The 24,856-nt window shown below is 49.0% G+C and overlaps 1 protein-coding gene across 10 annotated transcripts in view; it reads left to right on the top strand.

Moving 5' to 3' along the window:
* The window catches only part of ACOT11 (acyl-CoA thioesterase 11), an 82,668-nt gene that overhangs the window by 22,559 nt on the left and 35,253 nt on the right, over nt 1-24,856 (top strand). For 6 of the 10 annotated variants that reach the window (XM_056815086.1, XM_056815087.1, XM_056815084.1 and 3 more), the window contains exons 2-3: nt 18,654-18,855; nt 24,369-24,438. In XM_056815086.1, the coding sequence (XP_056671064.1) occupies nt 18,726-18,855; nt 24,369-24,438 (200 nt within the window). In that variant the 5' untranslated portion in view covers nt 18,654-18,725. Of the gene's footprint in view, nt 1-14,692; nt 16,000-18,653; nt 18,856-24,368; nt 24,439-24,856 lie in introns of those variants that run through there. The other 4 variants (XM_056815079.1, XM_056815078.1, XR_008916031.1 and 1 more) reach the window with 3 other exon arrangements.

The raw sequence follows: 24,856 nt of genomic DNA, 5'->3' as shown, positions 1-24,856 counted from the left end.
CCCACCTCTAACGTTCCAGCTAGCCCCAAATCCAAGGCTGCCTCTACTAATGTAGGACAATGCCTTTCTTTGTAGATTCATTTTATTTCATTTCTGGGTTCTAAACCCTTCCCTTCTGGCTTAGAATTGATTCTATATATTGGTTCTAAGACAGAAGAGCAGTGAGGGCTAGGCAATAGGGGCCAAATGAAATATCAGAGACCAGATTTTAACCCAGGGCCTCCCGACTCCGGCCTGAGCCATCTAGCTGCCTTGATAATACCCCTCCTATAGAAAACTTGTGATCTGCCTAAGCTCACACAGCCAATGTTGGTCAGAGGTTGGATCGGAATCTAAGTTCTCCTCTCACAAATCTCTCCCTGACTCCTGTCCATCTTCCATCAGCTATCAAAGTGATCTTCCTAAATTGCAGTTCTGATGGTGTTATTCCCCTATTCAATAAACGTCACTGGCTCCCTAGTGCCTCCAGGATTAAATGGAAAATCCTCTGCTTGGGGTCCAAATAGTCCTCACCTCCTCCACTTATTCCTCCATTCAACATGGTCCTCCTGCCATTTTAGCTTTCATTTTCCTTGGCTGTTCCTCATGCTTGGAATACTCATCCTTCTCATCTCTGCTTCCTGGCTTTCCTGGTTTCCTTTAGTTCCTAATGAAAACCCATCTTCTACAGGAAGTCACCCCAAACCTCTCTTAATTCTAGTGCCTTTCCTCCGTTGATTATTCCCAAATTATTCTGTCTACAGCTTGTTTGTCCATGGTTATTTGGATGTTGTCTCTTCCATTAGCCTGGGAGATCTTTGAGAGAGGGAACTGACTGCCTTTTGCTTGTATCTCCAGCCTGGCACATAGTAGACACTTCTTAAATGTTTATTGACTGACTGACTGACAGACTGACTCTGGAACCAGCGCTTTATCTACTATGTCAAAGTAACACTACCGTTTTTGCTGTCCTAGAGAGAAAGTCAATAAGTAGGGGTGGGTTGAAGGGAGAGAAGGAGGGCCGAGAGCTCCTTCGCTCCCCCTTCCACCCTTGGCCAAGCCCTACCCCCACCCTGACTTTCTAGAATGGCAATAATAAGAGCTGACATTGACATAGCACCTTAAGGTTTACCAAGCACTTAATATCCATTATCTCATTGGATCAAATGAAATCTCATATGTAAAACACTTTAAGGTTTACAAAGAGGCTTTATAAATCATCATTATTGATACCATTGCTATTAATACAGCAACCTCCATCAGGCTGCCTAGGAAGTATGGTGTCCATTCTTGAAAAAAATGTTTTTTATTTTTCAAGTATTAAGCATTTAAAAAATAATTTATATCCCACGCCTCCTGCCTTAAGCAAATTCAGTTTAATGAACTCCTCCCCAACCGAATCCCTCTTCACAAAGCTGTGTATAAATTCCCACATCAGCCATGTCCAAAACCCAAACCCAAACCAAACTGTGTTTCTTTTTGCGTCTCGAGGTCAGGAGGTAAATGGTGTGTCCATCTTCATCTCTTGGTGTGTGCTTGTGGCTCCCATTTCATTGACGAGCGATCTCAAGTCTTCAAAGCTGTTTTCGCCTAAAATGTTATTATCTTGGTATCAATTGTTCTCCCGGTTCTGCTCACTTGGCTCTGCATCAGTTCATGGAGGTCTTCCTAGTTTCCTCTAAAATCGTCGGTTTCACCATTCTTAAGGAACATCACATGGATATGCCTTAATTTGCTGGCTGTTTCCTCCTCGGTTTCCGATGTTCGGCTTCTATAAGGAGAGCTGTGATGGATGGTGATGCGCAATCAAGTCCTTTTCCTCTTTCTTTGATCTCTTTGGGCTAGGTAGGGCTATCTGCAGTAGTGGTGGCAGTAATAGCGGCAGCGGCGGCGGTGGTGTTATCTCTGGATTAAAAGGTTTGGTACTTTCTGGGCAAATGATCTAATTCTAGCATTATTCCCATTTGAAAGCCTATGAAGCAGACATAGATATATAATGATCTGCCCAGGGTCACCCAGCTAGTAATTGTAAGACCAGGATCTCATTCCTAGGGGGCTAAATGGATAGAGTACTGGGTCTGGAGTCAGGAAAACCTGAGTTCAAATTCCGCTTCAGATACCAACTAGCTCTGTGACTCTGAGCAATCAATTAATCACTGTCTGCCTAAGTTTTCTCAACTATAAAATGGGGATAATAATAGTATCTACCTTCCAGGTAGTATAAAAAATTTAATGTTTCTAAGAGGCTCAGCACAGTGCATGGTCCCTAGCAGACATTGTAGAAATGCTAGCTGGCTATTATCCTAAATAACGCTGTATGTGGTCATAGCTGGTGCAGGGCAAACAGGACTTCGCTCTAGGGTGTGGACATGGGAAGGAAAGTCAGTCCTAGACTTGATTGAAGCTTCTGGATCATTGCCAGCATGCCTTTTTGCCCCGATCCCCACTGGACTGGCCCCAGGTGTGGCTCTGGGGATGCCTTCTTCTCTCCTTGTTCGGGGACTCCAGGGTGCCTGCCGAGCCCAGCCAGTGCCTCCTGGGTTAGCCAACAAGGGAGAACCGAGCCCTCCTAGCTGTAGACCTTTCTGTAATATTCACGAGTGGGTCATCCAATGAGCACATCTGGACAGAGATGAATACAGTGCAGTGGACCAGGGTGGTCACAGATGCAAATCAAAAATGACTTTCAGAAAGAAAAAGAAAAGGGGGCAGAGCAAGGAGAGCGAAAAGAAGAGAGAAAGAAAAGAAGAGCGAAAAAGAGAGCGGGATGGAGAGAGAGGAGGGAGGAGGAGAGATGGAGGGATGGAGCAGGAGATCAGGCTACCTTCACAGATACTATCCTTCTGAGGCTATGGGGAAACTGCTAGACGTCCCCTCATATGTGCAGTCTCAGGCAAAGGGAAGACCTCACAGGGTAGAGCAGCTAAAGAGAGGGACCCGGAGGTCTGGGGCCATTTACATGCTGCCTCAGGCATTTGGGATCATGGGATTATGAATCTGGAGCTGGACAGAAGAGATCTAGTCTGACCTTCCATTTGAATGATGAGGAGAGGGAGATCCCAGAGGTTCAAAGACAGCTGGGACTTGAATCTAGGGTGTCTGAGCCTAGCTCAGAACTCTCTCCTCTGCCTATTTCCTTGCTGGATAATCAAGAGCAAGAAGTAATTTCTCAGAGTCTCAGTTTCTTCATCTATAAAATGGGGATCATATCATCAATGCCATCGAGGTGGCAAAGAGCTTAGAGTACTGGACTTGGAGTCAGGAAGACCCACTGGCTATATATGACGTAACTTCCTGCTTCTCAGCCTCAGTTTCCTTATCTGTCAAATGGGGATGGTAAAAGCACCTACCTCATAGGGTGGTTGGGGGAGTCAATTGAGATAACTGAAGTGTTTTTCCAACCTTAAAGGGCTACAGAAATGTGGGTTATTGTTCAGTTAGCAAGTCACTGAAATTCTCTTTGCCCATTTCCTCAGCTCTAAAATGGGAATAATAATACTACACAGTGGGGCTAGGAAGATCAACAAATTTATGTTAACATATGTAAAGTGTTTTGCAAGTTAAAAAAGATATTTTATTTTTTCCAATGAAATATAATACCACATTTTAACATTCATTTTAAAAAATTCTGATTTCCAAATTCTCTCCTACCCATCCCTAAGCTAGCAAGCAATTTGATAAATGTGCGATCATGCAAAATGTTTTCATATTAGGCACATTATGAAAGAAAACGGATAAAAAACCATCCAAAATAAAGACTAAAAAATGGTCGGCTTCAATCTGCGTTCAGCCTCCATCAGTTGTTTCTCTGGAGGTGGAAAGCATTTTTTATCATGAGTCCTTTGGAACTGTCTTAGATCATTGTATTGCTAAGAACAGCCAAGTCATTCACAGTTGGCCTCATGCAATATGTCTGTTTCGGTTCTGTTCTGCTTCTGCTCATTTCACTTTACATCAGTTCATATAGATCTTTCCAGGTTTTTCTGAACTCATCATGTCTTGTGGCTTAATAGTATTCCATTATAATCATATACCACAACTTGCTTAACCATTTCTTAATTGATGGCCATCTCTTCTCCTCAGTTTCCAATTCTTTGCTACCACACAAAAAAGAGCTGCAAATTATTATTATTGTATAAATAAATATATTTTTCTTTTTTTAAATAGTGGTATTGCTGGGTCAGAGTAGAGATTCATAGCCTTTGGGGCATAGTTCCAAATTGTTCTCCAGAATGATTGGATCGGTTTACAACTCTACCAAGAATGCATTAGCGTCCCAGTTTCCCCACATTCTCTCTAACATGTATCATTTTCCTTTTCTATCATATTAACCAATCTGATAGGCGTGAGATGGTATCACTGAGTTGCTTTAATTTGCATTTCTATAATCAATTTTGATTTAGAGATTTTTTCATACAAATATAGATAGTTTTGATTTCTTTATCTGAAAACTGCCAGTTCATATCCTTTGACCACTTATCAATTGGGGAATGACTCATATTCTTATAAATTTGACTCAGTTCCCTTTATATTTGAGAAATAAGGCCTTTATCAGAGATATTTGCTTCAACTTTTTTCCTCCAGCTTTCTGCTCTCCTTCTAATCTTGGCTACATTGGTTTTGTTCGTGCAAAGCCTTTTTATTTTAATATCATCAAATTGATCCACATTTCTCTCTCTCTCTTTCTTGTTTTGTCATAGATTCTTCCCTTATCCATAGATCTGATAAACTATTTTGTGCTCCCTAATTTACTATATATAATATATATATATGCTATATAATAGCATCACTATTTATGTCTAAATCATGTACCCATTTTGACCTCATCTTGGTATATGGTGTAAGATGTTGGCTTATACCTAGTTTCTGCCAAACTGTTTTCAAGTTTTCTTAGCAGTTTTTGTCAAATAGTGAGTCCTTATCCTCAGAGCTTGGATCTTTGGGTTTATCAAACACTAAATTACTATGATTATTTTACTACGGTGTGTTGTGCTCCTAATCTATCCACCACTCTCTTAGCCAGTACCAAATTGTTTTCGTGATTGCCATTTTATTTTTAATTTTAATTTTTTAATTTCTTCTATAGTTATATGATTTTTGTTGTTTCCTTCCCTTCCCCCTTCCCCCAGAGTTGACAAGCAATTCCACAGGGTTATACATATATTATCACTCAAATCCTATTTCCATATTCATTTTTGCAATAGAGCAATATTTTAAAACCAAAACCCCAAATCACATACCCATATAAATAAGTGATAAATCATATGTTTTCTTCTGTGTTTCTGCTCCCACAGTTCTTTCTCAAGATGTGGATAACATTCTTTCTCATAAGTCCCTCTGAGTTGTTCTGGATCATTTATTGATTTTAGTAGCAGAGTCATTCACATTTGATCATCCCACAGTATATCAGTCTCTGTGTACAATGTTTTCCTGGTTCTGCTCATTTCACTCTGCATCAGTTCATGGAGGTCTTTCCAGTTCTTATAGAAATCAAGCACAACAGTATTCCATCACCAATAGACACCATAATTTGTTCAGCCATTCCCCAACTGAGGGACACCTCTTCATTTTCCCATTTTTTTGCCACCATAAAAAGGGAAGCTATAAATATTTTTGTACGAATAGAACCTGATTACCATTTTATAATACCATTTGAGTTCTGGTATAGCCAGGCCACCTTCCTTCATATTTTTAAAAAATTCATTCTCTTGATATTCTTGACCTTTTGTTCTTCCTGGAGAATTTTGCTATCATTTTTTTCTAGCTCTATAAAATAATTGTTGGTAGTTTGTTTGGTATGACCCTGAGTAAGTAAATTAATTTATGTAGAATTATCATTTTTATTATATTGGCATGGCCTACCCATGAACAATTAATATTTTCCGTATTGTTTAGATCTGACTTTATTTGTTTGAAAAGCATTTTGCAGTTTTGCTCATCTAGTTCCTAGTAGATTTGTCTTCTCAGGTAGACTTCCGAGTATTTTATATTGTCTACAGTTATTTTTGCTTTGTAACTCTTAAAGCACCATACACATTATTATTATTATTATTATTATTATTATTATTATTATTATTATTATTATATACCTACTCAGGGCTAGCTCATTTTGAGTGATGAGCTTACCACTAACCCAGAAGCTGAACATCGATAACTTCACTGTCAGGGAAATTGCAGACACGATTCCTATCTGGGACTACAGGTTGGACTGGTTCCCCCCTGAGGACTAGTTCAGCTCTGAGATGCTGAGTTTCTGAGATGTTGGAGAAGATGAGGATCCCCATCAAACTGAGCCTCGCTTCTTCTGTCACACCCAGAATCCTGTCCTGGAAAGACAGTGGGGCTGACCACTGTGAGGGGGAAGGTTGGGGGCATTCTTGCCCCCTAATAGTTTTGTTTTGCTCTGTGCCTCCTAGGACAGTCCAAGTGACCACTTAGCCTTTCAGTAAGGCTCTGGCAAAATTTCTACAGGCTGTACTGTTGGCCCAATTATAAGAAGATGATATTTAATAGCCACAGTCTTATACTTGAGTTCTAGAAATGTAATAATAGCCAATATTTGCATAGAACTTTAAGGTTTACAAAGCATTTTACAGATATTATATTCTTCGATCCTTACAATAATCCTGGGGAGGTAGATGCTATTATTCTTCTCATTTTACAGATAAGAAAATTAAGATACAGGCAGGTTAAGTGACTTGTCTAAGATCACAGAGCTAGTAAGTGTCTGAGGTCAGATTTATGGATGAGAAAATTAGGATACAGGCAGGTTAAGTGACTTGTCTAAGATCACATAGCTAGTAAGTGTCTGAGGTCAGATTTATGGATGAGAAAATTAGGATACAGGCAGGTTAAGTGACTTGTCTAAGATCACATAGCTAGTAAGTGTCTGAGGTCAGATTGACACTCAGGTCTCCCTGAGGCAAGTATGGCTCGCTACACCTCTGTGTGAGGAGATAGGGTATTTAGTGGACTTCACTGTGTAATGTGGTCATCCAAACCCTAATGAGAATGGAGCCAGAGGGTCTAGGTCTGAGTCCTATCTTGCAAACATAATTCTTTGTGTGGCCTCAGGCTACTCACTTTATCTCCCCGAGCCTCAGTTTCCCCATTTGTAAAATGGGGAGAGTTTGACAGATGACCCCAGAGGCCCCTTCCAGGGCCACGTCTAGGATTCTGTGAACCTGGCTCTCCTGAAGAGCGACACCCCGACAATCCCTCTGCCCCCCACGCTGGTCTTACCACAATCAGGAATACTGCGCTCCACGATGGGTGCCGTGTCTTGAGGGAGGACACTGATGAAGGGAGAGTGTCCAGATGGCGAATAGCTTGGGCAGCCAATAACAATTAGAGTCTTCAGTATACTATATAGGTGTGAGTGACAACCTGCGCTAATTAACAATAGCATTTACCGAATTCTTTAAGGTTTGTTGCATTTGTATCTCTAGTACTCAGCCCAGCGCCCGGAACATAGTCATGGCTTAATAAACACTTCATCCGTCTACACATTGCTCGGCCGAAATCTCTCTGAGCTGTCTTTCCGTTCATCCACCCATCCATTAGCTGTCTGTCCCCCGTCTCTCTCCATCCCCTTTATTTACCCATCTGCTGTCTGGCCACCTATTTATCCATCTATTTATCTGTCATCCAAACCAGCTCTCTATCAGCACGAGAGTGTTTAGACGCTGAAGGATGGCCAGAGGGCAGAAGGATGAGCCTAGCCATGCTCTGCCCCACCAGGTAGGACCAGAGGAAGTGGCAAAGAGACCGATGGAGGCTCCATGTCAAGAAGCACTTCCTTACCAGTGGAAGCTTTCCCAGAGGGTCCTGGGCTACCAGGGAAGGGAAGTGAGCGCTCTTTTCTTCAGGAGAGCCTTCAGGGATAGGACAACATCTTTTTCAGAGACAGCCTGGACTTCCTGACTGCTGAGCTCCTTTCTAACACTTGGCCTCCATAGTTCTAGGACCAGCCATTCTCTTTTCTGGGCAAGATTTGAACCGTGTACCCTTTTGCCCTTGAAAGTTTGTGGCTCCTCTGCATTACTAAGCCCTGCAGACTCAGAGCTGTTTCTGTAACACATCCAAGGAGAGTTTTCAGGCATCTAAAATATGTGAATTAATTAGAAGCAAGGTCATGTGATGAAAAGAGTCCGGGGGCCCGAGTTCAAAACTGGTCTCTGAGACTGATTGTGGCCTTGCTGCTTAGCTCCTTTTCCTTATCTGGCCAGTGAAAAGGTTGGACTCAGTGGCCCCTGAGCTCCTTTCCAGCACAAACCCTCAGATCTTGCCTCTTTTTCCTATTCCTTCAAGTCTGTCGTGTGCTCCCTTCTTACCTATACCTTTTAGAAATCCTCCTCTGGGGGCAGCTAGATGGTGCTGTGGGTTGAGAGCCAGGACTGGAAATGGAAGGTCCTGGGTTCAAATTCAACCTTCTTAGCTGTATGACTGTAGACAAGTCACTTAACCCCTATTGCCTAGCCCTTGCTGCTCTTCGGCTTTGGAATTGACACTTAATATCAATTCAACAACAGAAGGTAAGGGTTTAAACATTGTTTTAAAGGAAATCCTCTGCCTTCTAGCCACAGCCTAAATGCTACCTCCTCAGTGAAGCCTTCCATGATCTTCCTTCCTTTCATCTGGCTAAAAATGTCTTTTTTGGTCCTCAAAATTTTCCAAGCACTTCACATATCTCTTTTCATTCTGTCATAAACCACTTTTATGTATGTTGGACCTAGTATTCACTCTCCCAGATTAGGTATAAACTTCTTGAAGGCAGACACTTCATCTTTGTATCCCTGGTGTCTAGCATAATGCCTTATCCATTCATTCGTTCTTTCATTCATTCAACAGACTGCTGGGTCCCAGGGTATACACAGTTTTATAACACTCTGGGCATCATCCCAGATGGCTCTCCAAAGTGGCTGGATCAGTTCGCAGTTCCACCAGCAATGTATTAGTACCTCCATTTTTAAACATTTGATCCCAGTTTTTGACTTTCTAGTTTCTTACAACTTTATCTCAAAGTCTTATGGTTGTCCCAATGAATTAGCAGGCAACAAGCATTTATTAAGCACCTACTATTTGGCAGGCATTGTGCTAGTAGCTCTGGGAATTCAAAAAGAGTCTCTTCTTCCCCCCAAACCCCACAGTCCCTGCCCTCAAGGAGCTCACAGTCCAATGGGGGAGACAACATGCCAACAGCTTTATTCAAGCCTGATATAGACAGGGTGAGCTAGAGATAATCTACAGAGGGAACTAGAATGGGGGAGGATGGAGAGAGAGGCCAGGGAAGCCAGAGATGGGGGGGGGGCTCCTAGGCTTGGGGAGGAGCCAGAGAACATGGCTGGAGACGGGAGCTGGAGAAGTGTTGTGTTTGACAAGCCCAGCTGTTTCTTGTAGGTAAATATTTGTCTTCTGAACACAGAAGGTGTCGGGGCACCTGGAGGACAGGTCTCAGTTTTCCCAGCTCTCCCAGGGTGCCCAGCACAACGGGGAGCTCATGACATTTACTGGGCATCTGTGAGGCGGAGGATGCTGGGTTGGGGCTGGGGAAGACACGGGGAAGATCTGGTCCCCACCTAGGATGAGACAAAGACATAACTGGCTGGAGGGAAAGAGACACTGGCCTTGGAGCCACAGAATGCTGCCCCTCCTGCTTACTGCCTGCAGGACCTTGGACAAGTCACCTAACCTGGATTTAGAGAGAGGACCTTGAACTCAGGGCTTCTAAGGTCCCTTCCAGCTCTGGACTCCCTGGAGTTGTCATCACCCGCTGGGCAAATCCGATAAGCTTTCTGAACCTCAGTTTCCCCAACCATAAGATTAGGAGAGTAAGACAGACCCGCCTTTCTGGGCTATGAGCAAATGAGAATGATGATCTCATCTAAAACTATGGGGAGGGAGCAGAGGTTGGATTCAGCCATTGCTGTCTGTGTCTGGCAAAGTGAGGCCCCTCGGCCAACATTTAACACCCAGGCCGGAGAGGCTGCCCATATGGGATCTGGCGTGGGCCAGGGGAAAACGCATGGATGTGAAGTGCCCCACCGGGAGACCTTGGGCAAGTCCTTTCCCCTCTGTAAGCCTCAGTTTCTCTGTCTGTAAAATGGAAGAGGAAGAGCTGGATAAAGGGGTCTTGGGGTTGTAAGAGCTTTGCAGGCTGGGAGACTCGCAGCTATTCAGGCGGGGCCAGGAAGGGAGGAGGCTGGGCCTTGGGGGGACTGGCTGACCCTTTGGCTGCGGTTCCAGGAATGGGGAGGGGGGAGCTGAGGCCCCCAGGGGCCTCTCTGGCTTCTCAGGGTGTGTGGGGGAAGGGCTGGCTGGTTTCTGTTCAGGGCAGTCCCTTCTGCTCGGTCCTTTGTGTCCCAGAAGCCTGGGCCCCTCTGGACAATGAGACCATTGAAGGGGAACAGCTGGGACTTTCCCTGGCCCAGAGAGGGTCCAGTCCCTTCTGGGAGAGCTGCAGAAAGTGGGAGGCGGTGAGCTGGTGTGAGTGTACGTGTGCACACGTGTGTGCGTGTGCACATGTGTGTGCGGTGTGTGCACACGTGTGACGAGGAAACTTTGGAGCCCTCTCCGGCGGGGTGACTGCAGCAGATGGTTTGCTGTTACGACATAAGGGAAGTCTGCAAATTCAGAATATTAAAGCTGGAGGGACCTCAGAACAGGGAATATCAGAGTTAAAAATCTTTCTTCAACAACGACGACGACGACTAGCTCACATTTATAGAGCACCTACTATGTGCTCGGCACTGGGCCAGCAATTTGTAATTGTTCCCTTACTTGAGCCTCACAGCAACCCTGGGAGGTCGCTGTTTTTTATCATCCCCATGTTGCCAATGAGGAAATTAAGGCAGACAGAAGGGAAACCATGGCTAGTGTCTGAGGCTAGATTTGAACTCAGATCCTTCTGTCTGCAGGCCAGATGCTCTGTGCCCTCTGGTGCTGTCCAGATGCCCAATAAAGGCTCGTTAAAGCACAGGGCATCTTGAGGTTTGCCACCTTGGTGAGGGCATTGGGTTTGTGGAGAGCAGTGATCGGAGGGAAGGTTCTCACATTGGCTGGTGCTTGGGTGTCATATAAAAGGCCTGTGTTCTGGGCCAAGGAGTTTGGATTTTAGCAGTTTCTATTGGTAAGACAATAGGGAGCCATGGATTGTGTTTGAGCAGAAGAGTGATACGACCCGATCTATGCTTATGGAAAATTTGCTGAGGAACTGAGGCATTAAAATGGAGATGGATTGGAGGGCAAAGTTGGGGGAGAGAGAGATCTGCTCCGAGGGTATTCTTGTAGTTCATTTGGTTGGAGAAGGAGGAGACGGGTTCAAGAGAAGTTGCTCGGTTACATGGAGGTGCCCCAAAGAGGGTCAGGAGCCAGCAAAGGAGCCAGACTGGAGGCCGTGGGGGCACCGATATCCAGGCAGAGGAGGCTGTCAGGAGAATTACCAGCACTGGTGGGAGGACAGAAGGGCAGCCCTTGAATTTGACCATCAGACCTTGGTCCTTGGTGACTAGCAGCAGCGAGCGCAGAGAGTAAGTCATGGGGAAATGGAGGCTTCAGGCACAGGATATTTTTAACCTCACCTACTGTCTTAGGGTCAACACTGTGTATTGGTTCTAAGGCAGAGGAGTGGTCAGGGATAGGCCATGGGGATGAGGGACTTGCCCAGGGTCACTCAGCTGAGAAGCGGCTGAGGCCAGATTTGAACCGAGGACCTCTGATTTTCAGGTCCGGCGCTCTATCCGCTGTCACGTTGCTGCCCCCAGTGCAGAGGACTTTTTCAAGAAGCCTCACAGCTTTCTTAGAGCCAGGAGAGAGGACGATTGATAGGGCAGGAGCAGGCCAACAAGCATGAGGCACAAAGCTAAAATGAGGGTCTGAGCCCTCAAGGAACATCCGCTCTGGTAGGGTGTAACGTGCAGATAATTCAAGGCAGAAGGAGAGGGAGGATTCTGGAAAGGCTTCCTGGAGGAGGTGCTGTGTTCCGAGGTTCTGGCCTTCTCTGATTTCCATCCCCCAGGGAGGAGAGAATAGACAACAGGGATGCCCGACAAGCAGAAGGGAGAGGAGGAAGGGCCTTCCTACCCTCCTGGGTCTCCACCAGGAAGGGATCCCTGAAGCCATTCAGGCCAATGGCCACCTTGCAGCCAGCCTAGCTGGGATGAGCATCGGGGGCTTTTGACTCCAGGCCAGGGCCCTCTCCATAAGGATGTCTGAGAGGGAGGCACCCTGGCAGGTAGGGCTTTGGCCAGAGAAGTGGAGGGGATGAGGAGAGCTGCAGATGGAGGAGGGGCTTCAGCCAGGGAAGCGCTTTCCCCAGACTCAGGAAGTCTTGGGTTTGAATCACGCTTCTTGATACTTTTCAGCCAGGTGATCCTGGGTAAGTCACTCACCGGCGGGGCCTCAGATTGCCAAACCTGTAATCCCATGATGGAATTAAAAAGCCGAGCAAACAGCCGATCTGGGCCATTTTAGACTCAGGACCGGGCATGGCATCCAAGGCAGAAGCAAGGGCTGGGCAGTGGGGTTAAGGGGCCTTCGCAGATGCGCCCAGGACCTCTCGTCTCTGGGCTTGGTTCTCAGGCCACCAAGCCGCCTCGATGTCCCTGAGTGACTGTTACTTCATTTGACAGAAAAGGAAACTGAGGCCCACGGAGAGAAGAACTATCTGAAGTGCCCCCTCTAGGAAGGAGCCGCAGAGAGTGGGTGGGGACGGGGCGCCACGTGTCGTGGTCCCTGCAGGGCTGGGAGGCCTCAGACCCAAGGCCACGGTTTCCATTTGGCGTTGCCACCCGGTGCCCTGACGTGATCCCAGCGGCATCTTCTCCCCCACAGCCAGACCCTGTGACTGGCCTGGGGGGAGGAGTGGTCTGGCTCCCCCAGTCCCATTGGCCCTTGGCTGGGGTCCTGCCTCCGGCCTCAGCCAATGCCTCCTCCGGCCTCCCACCGTCCCCCAGCTGGTTCTCCCAGAAGAAGGGAGGGCAGCCATCCCAGCTGGGGACCAGCTGCCTCTGCTCAGCTGGGCCAAGACTTCCCCATACAAGGAGCGGGGAGCCAGGCCATGAGCGCACACCCCCTCCATCTATACTTCCCTCCTCCTTACTGCCGGGGGTGGGGGGGTGGGGGTGGGTTAAAAATAGGTCCTACTCAGAGGCATCCGGAGGAGCAGGACAGGGTAGGGGCAGCCTGGGAAGGATGGGAAGCTGGAGGGGTGGAAGAGCCCTGGCACAGGGACTCTAGAGGCCCTCTTCAGTACCGGCTCCCTGGCGATGGGCACAGCAATGCCCCTGACGGTTCTCGGGCTATTCATCTGTCAAATGGGGAGGAACTGACTTACCAGGGCTAATCTGGGGAAAGCAGTTTGTAAACCTGTGTTCATGGGCGCCTGGATCCCGAGCTGGAGGGGACCGTAGCATGGTCCAAGCCTAAGCCCCTCGCGGCATCACATGAGACCCGCTGAAGCCCAGAGAGACGGACCTGATCAGTCACACAGTTATAAATGACAGGCGGGGGGACTGGAACCCAGCTCACAGCATTCGAGGATGCAGAGGCTGCGGAGTCTGATTCTCTCGTTTTACAGGGGAGGAAACTGAGGCACAGCAGAGTTTAAAGGACTTATTTAAGGTCATACAGGTAGTTGGTAGTAGAGAAGACTGGGGAGGAGAGCTGATAGCTATCTACAAGGAGTTGGGGGACTGTCCCCAGAAGGGGGGTTAGGTTTGTTCTGTTGGGCCCAAGAGGGCAAAACCAGGAGTCATGGGGAAAGGGGGAAATTAGAGACGAGAGAGAGAGAGAGAGAGAGAGAGAGAGAGAGAGAGAGAGAGAGAGAGAGAGAGAGACAGACAGAGAGACAGAGAGAGAGACAGACAGACAGAGAGACAGAGACAGACAGAGAGACAGACAGAGAGACACACAAACAAAGACAGAGACAGAGAGAGAGGGAGAGAAAGAGAGACAGAGACAGAGACAGAGAGCGAGACAGACAGACAGAGAGAGAGACAGAGAGAGAGACAGACAGACAGAGAGACAGAGACAGACAGAGAGACAGACAGACAGATAGACAGACAGAGAGACACACAAACAAAGACAGAGACAGAGAGAGAGGGAGAGAAAGAGAGACAGAGACAGAGACAGAGAAAGAGATAGAGACAGAGAGAGGGAGGGATGGGGGAGAGGGAGAGATAGTATGAGACAGTTAACTAACACTAGTGCTGAAGAATGGAATGGGCAGTAGTGACCTCCTCAGAACGAGTTTTCATGGTGTGGAGGGGATTTTGTCCATGGATAGGTTGGATTCTATGACCTCCAGGTTCTGTCCAACTTAGAGATTCTGGGATAGAACTATGGACACTCTCGAATGTCTCCTTGTAGTCACAGTCCCCACAGAAGGACAGAAAGCCAGACAGATCCTTATAGACACGTCCCCCTGAGTGAGCTTCTTTCTCTCCATACCCGGCCCCCCACTGCTCGAATAGCCAGGAGCTGCCCAATGTCCCTCACTCTCTCTCCATCACGTTATTTTTTTTTCCATGTAGAAAGATTTCCCCTTTGCCAAGGGGCGTGTGTATGTTTCCAATTTTAACACTGGCTCCCTTGTATGATGCTATGACTGTCTGTCCCTCCCCCCTCCTTCCTCACTCTTTCTCTCCTTCTTTCCCTCCCTCTCTCTCCCTCCCTCCTTCCCTCCCTCCCTTCCTCCCTCCTCTGTCTCCGTCTTTCTCTGTTTCTGTCTCTGTCTCTCTCTCTGTCTCTGTCTCTCTCTCTCTGTCTCTCTCCCTCTGTCTCTCTCTCTCTGTCTCTCTCTGGCTCTCTCTGTCCCTGTCTCTCTCTGTCTCTTTATCTCTCTCTCTCTGTGTCTGTGTCTCTGTCTCTGTCTCTGTCTCCCTCTCTCTCTGTCTCTCTGTCACTCTCTCCCCCTCCCTCTCTCTGTCTCTGTCTCTCCCCCTCCCTCTTTCTCTGTCTCTTTCTCTCTCTCTGTCTGTCTCTCTCTCTGTCTCTGTCTCTCTCTCTCCCCCTCCCTCTCTCTGTCTCTCTGTCTCTCTCTCCCCTTCCCCCTCCCTCTCTCTGTCTCTCTCCCTCTCTCTCTGTCTCTGTCTCTCTCCCCCCTCTCTGTTTCTCTCTCTGTGTCTCTCTCCCCTTCTCTCTCTCTGTCTCTCTCTCTCCCTCTCTCTCTGACTCTCTATGTCTTTCTCTCTCTCCCTCTCTCTCTCTCTCTCTCTCTCTCTCTCTCTCTGTCTCTCTGTCTCTGTCTCTCTCCCCCCTCTCTCTGTTTCTCTCTCTGTGTCTCTCTCCCCTTCCCTCTCTGTCTCTGTCTCTCCCCTTCCCTCTCTCTCTCTCTCTCTCTCTCTCTCTCTCTCTGTTTCTCTGTGTCTCTCTCCCCTTCTCTCTCTCTCTCTCTCTCTCTCTCTCTCTCTCTCTCTCTACCTCTCCCTCTCCCTCTCTCTCTCTCTCTCCCTCTCTCTCTGTCTCTGTCTCTCTGTCTCTGTCTCTCTCCCCCCTCTCTCTGTTTCTCTCTCTGTGTCTCTCTCCCCTTCTCTCTCTCTCTCTCTCTCTCTCTCTCTCTCTCTCTCTCTCTCTCTCTCTCTCTCTGTCTCTGTCTCTGTCTCTCTCTCTGTCTCTCTCCCTCTCCCCCTCTCTCTGTGTCTCTCTCCCTCCCTCCCCCCTCTCTCTCTGTCTCTGTCTCTCTGTCTCTGTCTCTCTCCCCCCTCTCTCTGTTTCTCTCTCTGTGTCTCTCTCCTCCTCCCTCTCTGTCTCTCTCTCCCCTTCCCTCTCTCTCTCTCTGTCTCTCTCCTTCTCTCTCTGTCTCTGTCTCTCTGTCTCTCTGTCTCTCTGTCTCTCTCTCTCACTCTCTCTCTCTCTCTTTCCTTCTCTGTCTCTGTCTCTGTCTCTGTCTCTGTCTTTCTCTCTCTCCCTTTCCCCTTCTCCCTCCCCCTCCCTCTCTCCTATCCCCCCCCCTTTCTTCCCTCCCTCTCTCCTTTGCTAACTGAGGCGCGTGACCGGGAAGGCCTGGCACTTGTCACCATGGTAACGGGATGGTGGTGGGCTAGCTCACTGACTTGGAATGTGGGCCCCAGGAAGGCTGGCTGGGGCGGAGGTGGGGGGGGGCGGACTGAAAGGAGGGTCCCTTCCAAAAGTTGCAGAGAACAGGAAGGGCCAGAGGGTCCAGGCAGTGAGGTGAGGGCTGGAGCCAGGCCACTGGGCACATATGGCCCCTTGGAATTGGGACACTTGGGGTTCGACTCCCACCTCTCCCGCTGACCCCCTGGGTGGCCTTGAGTAAGACCCTCCCCCTTTCAGCCTCAGTTTCCTTCTTTGTAAAAGGAAGGGACCGTCCTGGCCAAGCCCTTCAGGGTGCGCCTCCCTCCGGCTACCCGGTTCTGTCACTGGCGGGAGAAGGCCTGGAGGGCTGCAGGGAACAGGGTTGGCACACCTGGCGTGGGGCAGGGGGGCGGCCTCGGAGTCACGCCCCTAAAGGCACCACTGAATAAAAGTCAAACAGAAAGTCTTCCGCTGGCGTTAAAAGCCACCAATTCCACGGATGGGAGCCGGGATGGGGGAGGCTGTGGTTTAAGAAATGTTTTAGGAAAGAGACTCCAGGAAGCTGGGCAAGGCCAAGGCGGGCTGTCAGTGGAGATGGGAGAAGCTCAGAACCTTAGAACAGGGAGTGTCAGGGCTGGGAGGAGCTTAGAACGGGGCATATCAGAGGGGGCGGGGCCTTAAGGCAGGGTATGTCAGGGGCGGGGCCTAGAACAGGGACTGTCAGAGGGGGCGGGGCCTAGATCAGGGAGTGTCACAGCGGGAGGGGCTTAGATCAGGGAGTGTCAAGGGGGAGGGGCCTGGACCAGGGTGTGGCCGAGGGGGAGGGGCCTAGAACAGGGAGTGTCAGGGCTGGAAAGGCCACCAAATACAGGCTAATGTCAGCTAAACCCCCAGCTTGACTTGGCCAATCAAACCCCTTCCCTGGACCTGGGGTGTCAGAAAGGGGGGGAGGTGTTGTCACCCCAAGGGGTGCTAGAGCTGGAGGAGACCTTGGAGCCCACCTAGCCCGAGCTCTTCCTGAGTTGGGGAGAAGGGCAGTGATTCTCCCAGGGTCTCCCCCAAGCATCCCTGCCTCTGTGTCTATCTGGAAAGATTTCTAGAGTCTCCTCCAAACCTGCTACCAAAAAGCCCCGGAGAACAAGTCCAAACTGAGTCAATTAAAGTCCTTGAAGGAGGAAACAAGATTTCTTAAGTGCCTGCTGTATGCCAAGTACTTAAAAAACCAAACCCTTGCCTTCCATCCTAGAATCACTTGATTATAAGGAAAAGAACAGTAAGAGCTGGGCAATGGGGATCAAGTGACTTACCCAGGGTCACACAGCTAAGACGTATCTGAGGTCAAATTTGAACCCTGGCTCTGTCTCTAAGTTGGGCTCTCAGTCCCCCGAGCTACTTAGCTGCCTCCTGCCAAGCACTTTTTACGGATATTATCTTATTTGATCCTTGCAGAAACCAGGGATGGCAGGTGCTATTATTGTCCCCATTTTACAACTGAAGAAACTGAGGGAGAAAGTGCTTAAGCGACTTGCCCAGGGACACAGGACCAGTGTCTGAGCCTGGATTTGCAATGAGGTCTTCCTGACTCCGGGTCTAGCGCGCTCCCCATCACACCACCCGGCTTGCCCCTTGAAACAAGGACTGTTTGGTCTTCAGCTTCGCACCCCCCATTTTCTGGCCCAGAACAAGTGCTTGTTGGGTGGGATCAGATTTCTTTTGGTGTCATGGACCCCCGAGGCGGTCTGGGGAAGCCTGTGGACCCCTTCTCAGAACGGTAGTTTTTTAAGAAATGGATTCATTGAAGACATTTTTCAATTCCTTTTAGTGAAAATACAGGCCGATTTTCCTTCCCCTTCAAGGATGCAGACCCCAAGTTAACAATTATCCCCCCCCCCCAGTCCTTTAGAGTGGAAACTCCTTGGAGGCAGGGCTTGTCTGGATGGGGGGTAGGAAGTGCTTATAAATAGTCTGTAAGATAATTAATCAGGAGGCGGCTCGGTGTCTCGGTGGATAGGCAGCCAGATCTAGAGACGGGAGGTCCTGGGTTCAAATCTGGCCTCAGACACTTCCTAGCAGTGTGACCCTGAGCAAGTCACTTCACTCCATTGCCTGGCCCTCCCGATCTTCTGCCTTAGAATCAATATTGATCCTAAGGCAGAAGGGAAGGGCTAAAAAAGAGAGAATTACTCAGTCACGTTATTGACTGATCAGGTTGGATCAGTCCTGACTATAGAGCGGCTCCTGGGCCACTGGAGGCCCTACTGGGTGCTCAGAGAGGGGGCGGGGGAATCCCAGTGATGGGCTCTGGGGGTGGCGCTCCCAGTGGATCTCTGGTTTCTCCTGCCAGAATGGCACAAGGCAGGAGGTGGCTGCCCAAGTCTGAGATCAGGGGAGCACTCGGGGCGCTGGTGAGGCCCCCTGAGACCCTCCTTTGGGGTACGGGAGGACCTGATGGGGTGGCTTTGACTTTGGAGCTGGGAGCTGCAGCCCTGTGGAGGAGGGTGGCCAGTGGTTGGTGATTGATCAGGACCTTCTCTGTCTCTCCCTCGGCTCCTCTGCTCTCCTGCTCGGGTCTGGGGCACTTCCTGGCCTCTCTTCCGCTCTCCTCCTCCCCCCTTTGGGGCTCTCTCGGGCCACCCCAGGGCCTCACCTCCATCTTCTCGGGCCGGGCCCCCCGGAAGCAGGCTGCTCGAACCCAGGACCCGGCTGGCACCATGGAGCCCTACCGGAACCCCACAGAGGTGCAGATGAGCCAGCTGGTGCTGCCGTGCCACACGAACCACCGAGGGGAGCTGAGCGTGGGGCAGCTGCTCAAGTGGATCGACACGGCCGCCTGCCTCTCAGGTAAAGCCCAGCACCCTGGCTCGGCGTTCGAGGCCCGGCACCGGGGAGATTGGGGCTCTGACCTGCTTTTTTTTGCTGTTTGCACGAGTCAGTCATTAAACATTTATTAAAATGTGGCTTCAGACACTTTCTAGCTGTGTGACCCTGAGCAAGTCACTTGACCCCAGTTACCCAGCCTTTATTGCTCTTCTGCCCCTGGATGTGATCCTTAGTGTTGATTCTAAGACAGAAAGTAAAGGTTATTAAAAAAAAAGATAATGAGCATTTATTAAGCACCCACTGTTTGCCAAACACTCAGACCCAAAGAAAGGCACAGATGGGGGAGACAGTGCTAAGAGGGTTGGCAGTGGTGGAGATGCCCAGCACAGGGCACGACGGAATCCTGCCACCCAGGTGGGAAGTGATTGGACGAGGTGGGAGTTCCCGAGCTGATTTCATCTTGCACAGGGATGGTTGGTTTCCAGGAGTGTGGCCAGGTGGGGAATGATGAGGGGAATTCCCCCGGTGCCCTCATTAAGCAGTGGGGAGCCTGGGAGGAGCTCCCAGATGTTGGCCTCCCCCCCTCTCCAACAGTGAGGAAGCTTCCAGGTCCAGATTCTTTCTCCCTCCCTCCTTCATTCTTCCCCGGAGCGGAGCCTCATTTGCCAAAGTACAAGGAGTGCTAGCTGGGGTTTGGGCACCCGACCCTGTTTGAATCCCAGCTTTGCTCTCTGTGACCGGTAGGCAGGTCGTTTCAACTAACATGAACCTCCGTTTCTCCATCTGTAAAATGGGTATCATAATCCCCAAACTAGCCCAGCTTCCAGGGGAGTCATGAGTGCAGGCTCTATAAAGCTTAAATTACCAGCAAAATGGAATCCGTTTTATTTGGAAGAGGCCACTTCACTGGGGCCCCCGTCGCCCACTCCCTTGTTCCAGTTATTCCTGCAGCCCACAGTGGTCTGAAGTCAGAGGAGCTGGAGAGAAGCCTGATTTTCCTGCTTGCTAATTGAGCGAGTGGCTTCGTCCCTGCGGGCCTCAGTTTCCTCAAGTGTAAAATGAAGGGATTGGACTAGGTGAACCCCAAAGCTCTTTCCAGCCCTCAATCTGTGATCCTTTGGATGTGGCTGTTGGTGTTCTTAAACTTGGCTCCCGAATCCAACGACTCGGGACTTTTAAAGAGAGCAAGATTTCCCGGGGGGCCCTTGTGAGAGCAGCCAACCAAATGGCGGTTTATGGAGCAGGAATTTGGTGGGAGGAAGGCGCCTCCTGAAGGGCTCTTCTGTTCCAAGAAGGCGTGTCTGCCCTTGTCCTTGTTTAAAGAAAGGCAAGAATCCTTCCTCCCCCCCAACCCCCCCAGCCCCAGCCATCAGTGCAAGGCATTAAGGATGCGGCCAGCTTCCATCAGTGCCCACCTGGGATGAACTAGCTCAGTTCAATAAGCATTGAGTTGGCGCCTACTGTGTGCCAAGCTCTGGGATGGACTCTGAGGGCCAGGGGGATCTGGCAAAGAAGGAAACAGTGGAACAGTGGCCCCTAAACAGGCAAGGGCACCCCACCCTGGGGAAGAGAGGGTGGCTTCCAGCCTAATGAGGCCTTTTGGTTTACAAGCCATCCATTGTCCCTGGGGCTTGGTCTGGCAGGTGGGGCTGGAGTGAAGTACTGACAAGTCTCTGGAAGTGAGAGCCCCCCCCCCCCCTCCTAAGCCAGTCCCAGCCTGAGTCTTGCCTGGCTGGCTGTGCCTCCAGATGGAGTCAGGGAGTGGTTGAACTCCAAGGCTCCTGTTGGAGACATTCTATTCAGTCAAGAGGCTCTGTGTGTGTGTGTGTGTGTGTGTGTGTGTGAAGTCACCGACTTCAGGGACCTCAGAGCCTGGAAGCTAGAACGTTGCTTGCAGAATACTAGAACAAGAAGGAACCAGCTTAGAACGTAGGACATTAACGTTGGAATAGAGCGTGGAACCTAGTCTATGAGGACACAGAACACAGAGTGTTTGAGCAGGAAGAAATCTCAGAATGTAGAATTATTAGAACGTTGGATGGAGAACAGAGAGTGTTGGAAGACAAAAAGCGTGACACTTTAACCATAGATTTGTGTTAGGATCTCTTGTTTTTGCTCTTGTCTAGAGTTTCCTCTGTATCTTTCTGGTTTCCCAGAGAACCATCTCTTATCAGAAAAAGAACAAGAGGAAGAAGAGAGGTATATAGGAAAAGATCTCAGAATGCAGAATGTTAGAACCTGGAACATAAAGGGTTAGAATTGGAAGAGACCTCTGACCATGTACTGTGAGAACATAGAATGTTCTGGGATCTTGGAAATGGAGAGAATCTTGGAAAAGAAAGCATTAAACACAACATGGAACATCGAATAACACATTGAACACTAAAGCATTGAACTTAGAACAGTAGGGCAGGAAGCGCTGTCAGATGGCAGAATGTTAAGAAAGATCTAGAACTTAAATGGTTAGAACTGGTAGAGGCCTCGGTATATGTGCCACCATAACCTAGAACCACAGAGCAGGAAGGGATATCAGGAGGTAGAATGCTAGGATCTAGAACTTTGTAACAGGAAGACATCTTAGAACATAGAATGTTAGAACCTAGATGGTTAATGGGAGAAGAGACCAAAACTCACCAAGAAGCACTATATGGAGTATTTTCCTCCTACTTAATAAGCCACTGTGTTTAGGTAATGAGGATACAAGAACAAAATGGAGCCTAGTCTTTGCACTCAAGGAGTTTGCATTCTATGGGGGAAAGCAATATGCCCAAATGTAAATAGATAGCAAGTCATGTCAGAGGTGGTACTAGCAGCTGGGGCAATCTGGAGGGACCTCATGTGGGAGGTGAGCCTTGAGCTGAGCTTTGACGTGAGCTAGGGATGAAACAGGAGAGCATCCCTGTGCAAAGGGATTTATACAGCCAGATGGAATGTCAAGACTATGAAAATAGAATCAGTTCTGTTTGGGGCATGTTGAGTGAGAGATCTGTGTTAAGAGATTTAGAAGTAATATCTTACTTGACCCTCACAACACCCCAGGAAGCAGGTGCTGCTCTCATCCCAAATTTACAGATGAAAAAACTGAGGCAGACAAAGGTTGATTGACTTACCCAGGGTCACACAGCTAGCCACTGAGATAGGATTTGAACTCAGGTCTTCCTGATGCTAGGTCCAATGATCTATCTCCTCTGCCACCTAAGCGTCTCTTATTAGGACTTTATTCAGTGGGCAATGGGGATCCCGGCAGGTTTTGACAAATATTGTCAGATTGGGAGGGTATGAGTGGACCAGGGCATCTGAAGAGTCCCCGGGCAGAGCTGTGGACCCCACACTGTTGGGATGGACTTGAGAGTCAGTCATTTAATTGTTCAATGAGCATTTATTAAGTGCCTACCATATGCCAATGTTGTGGAGAGTGCTGAAGATACTAAGACAACAGTGAAATTGTTCTGTGTTCCATTCTATTGGAATGGGGGCTTCTGGGATCATTCAATCATTTCAGTTGTGCCCCATTCTTCATGACCCTTTTCAAGGTTTTCTTGGCCAAGACATTGGAAAGGTTGGCCATTTCCTTCTCCAACTCATTTTATAGATGAGGAAACTGAGGCAAACGGGGAAGTGACTCATCCAGGGTCACATAGCTAAGCTACTGGGGTGGTTTGCCGTTTTCTTCTCCAGCTCATCCAACAGGTGAGGAAACTGAGGCCAACAGGGTAAAGTGACATGTTCTGGGTCACACAGAATCCTGTTAGTAAATATTGAAGGTAAAATACAGGGATTTCAAAGGAAACCAATCCTGAATGGGGCAGTTATCTAAATCTTTTTTAAAAGCAAGTTCATAGATTCCAGGTTTAGAGCTAAAAGGTTCTAGACTAAACCTTTTGGTCCTGACTCTGTCATTACTCATCAATGCAGATTTGGACCATGAAGGGCAAGCCCAGTGGCCAGCCCGATGACAGCGTCATTGACAGTGGCCAGGGCTGGGAGTCAAGGCTCCTGGATTTGAATCCTGCCCCTGGCTGCTCTTTGCAAGCAGGGATCATTTCCTTCTTCATTAGTATGCCCCCGGTGCCTGATGCTGTCCTTGGCACAGCGTAGATGCTTGATAAACACTGGCTGGTTGATACAGTGGGTCCACTGGCTTTCTGACTTTGACAAGTCGCTTCTCCTTTTCTAGGCCTCGGTTTCCAAGCCTATAAAATGGGAAGGCTGGACCAGAAGAACTCTAGGGGGACTTAGAGGTCTAAATTGATGACCTTGGAAATTGGGTAGCTGTGAGACTTTGGTCAAGGTGCTTCCTCTCTGGACCTCAGTCGGCTCCTGAGCCCTTGATGTGTCTGGCAGGGGCCCAGAGTGAGGATGGTTGGGACAGGCTCTGCCAGCAGCTTTCTCTCCTCTTCCTTCCCGCCCACGAGTCTAGGGCTCTGCGCCAGGGGAGCTGCCTCATGGGGGGAGGGGGAGACAGACCTCCAGGGTGGAGTCACTGAGCCTGCCTTGCCTGACACGCCACAGGGAGCCAATGTATTAAATTCATTTTTTTCATTTCTAAAGTCTCCCCAGTGGTTTCTTTTAGGGGAAAAATAATCAATGCAGCTTAGGGTGCATACACAATAGCATTAAGGAGCTAATTAAATTTCGCAATTAGATGTTGCTACCCTGGTTTTCAAAGTCTTGCTTGGCGCAAAAAAATATGGTGGAGTTTGTTTGTTGGTTGGGTTTTTTGTTTAAAGGAAAAGCATCCATCTGATCCCAGTGGCTGTCCTGGGGCAGAGGGATTGGTGTGGCCCCAGAGGGCAGGACAAGGAGCAATGGGGCTGGGAGAGGGTCCTTGTGGAGAAGCAGATTTTGGCTGCACAGCAGGACAAACTTCCTGCTCTTTAGGGTTATTCTAAAGTGGGATGAGCTGCCTGGGGAGATGGAGGCTTCTTTCTCCTTGGAGATGTTAGGGCAGAGAGATGGAGGGCATGCCCAATGGGAGGTGGAGGAGATGGAACATGGGAGTTATTGGGAGGGATAACTGAGCACTGGGGGGAAGTTTCGGGCTTCATACATTAAGGAACACACATGCACACCAACACAGACACACAGACACTCCCATGGGGCAACTGGATAGGGCAGGGAATAGAAAGCTAGGACAGGCAGATCTGAGTTTGAATCTGGCCTCAGACATGTCCAAGCTGTTACTCTGGGCAAATTACTTCACCCTGCTTGCCTCAGTTTCCCCATCTATAAAATGAACTGGCAAGGTTAACTTCTCTCTATCTTTGTCAAGAAAACCTCCAGTGGGTCCAGAAGAGTCAGACGCATCTGAATCACAACCACCACGTTAAGAATGACCCCAACTTGGGCTGGGCTGGGCTGGCTCAGGAGACATCAGCTCTTCTCTGTAAGGCTGGATGTCCACCTGTCTGGCCTGTGGTCACGAGGGACGGGGAGTCTTGTTCAGGTGAGGGCTGGACTCGGGGATCTCAGTGGGTAAAGCCTTGGATTCTGACTTCGGGGGCTCGCGCCCTTTTCTCTTTCCTTGTGTTTAGCGGAGAGACATGCAGGCTGCCCATGTGTGACGGCCTCGATGGACGACATCTATTTTGAACACACCATTAGGTGAGTGACGGTCTCGCCTGCCCTCAGTTTCCCCTTTTCCCCTCTCGGGATTGAGCCTTTCCAGCCTATCACTGATGACCCCTCTCTGAGGAAGGGGCCACTACCAAGTCACATCATATGAGTGAGGACTGATGGAAGGGAAGGCTGGGGGCGAGTGGGATCTGAGCATGACTTCTGAGGGTCCCAGGCCGCCACGGGAAGGAGGTTGGTTCTTCTTTGCCTCAGAGGGCCGAGCCAGGACAAATAGCACATTAGGGAAGCAGCTGAGATGGTGGAAAGAGCCCCGAGGCTGAAGCCGGAGGCCCTGGGTCCTCCTACCCCTTGGGGAGCCCCCGTCCTTCCCCGGGCCTCCCTTTCCTCATTTATAAGGCCCAGAGGGGGAATAGGTGGACTCTGGGGTCCTTTCCAACAACAGACA

This window comes from Monodelphis domestica, chromosome 2 (assembly GCF_027887165.1).
Source record: "Monodelphis domestica isolate mMonDom1 chromosome 2, mMonDom1.pri, whole genome shotgun sequence".
In the NCBI taxonomy this organism is placed as follows: domain Eukaryota; kingdom Metazoa; phylum Chordata; class Mammalia; order Didelphimorphia; family Didelphidae; genus Monodelphis; species Monodelphis domestica.
Note: the sequence above shows the minus strand (reverse complement) of the source record. Positions and strands in the feature narration are given on the sequence as shown.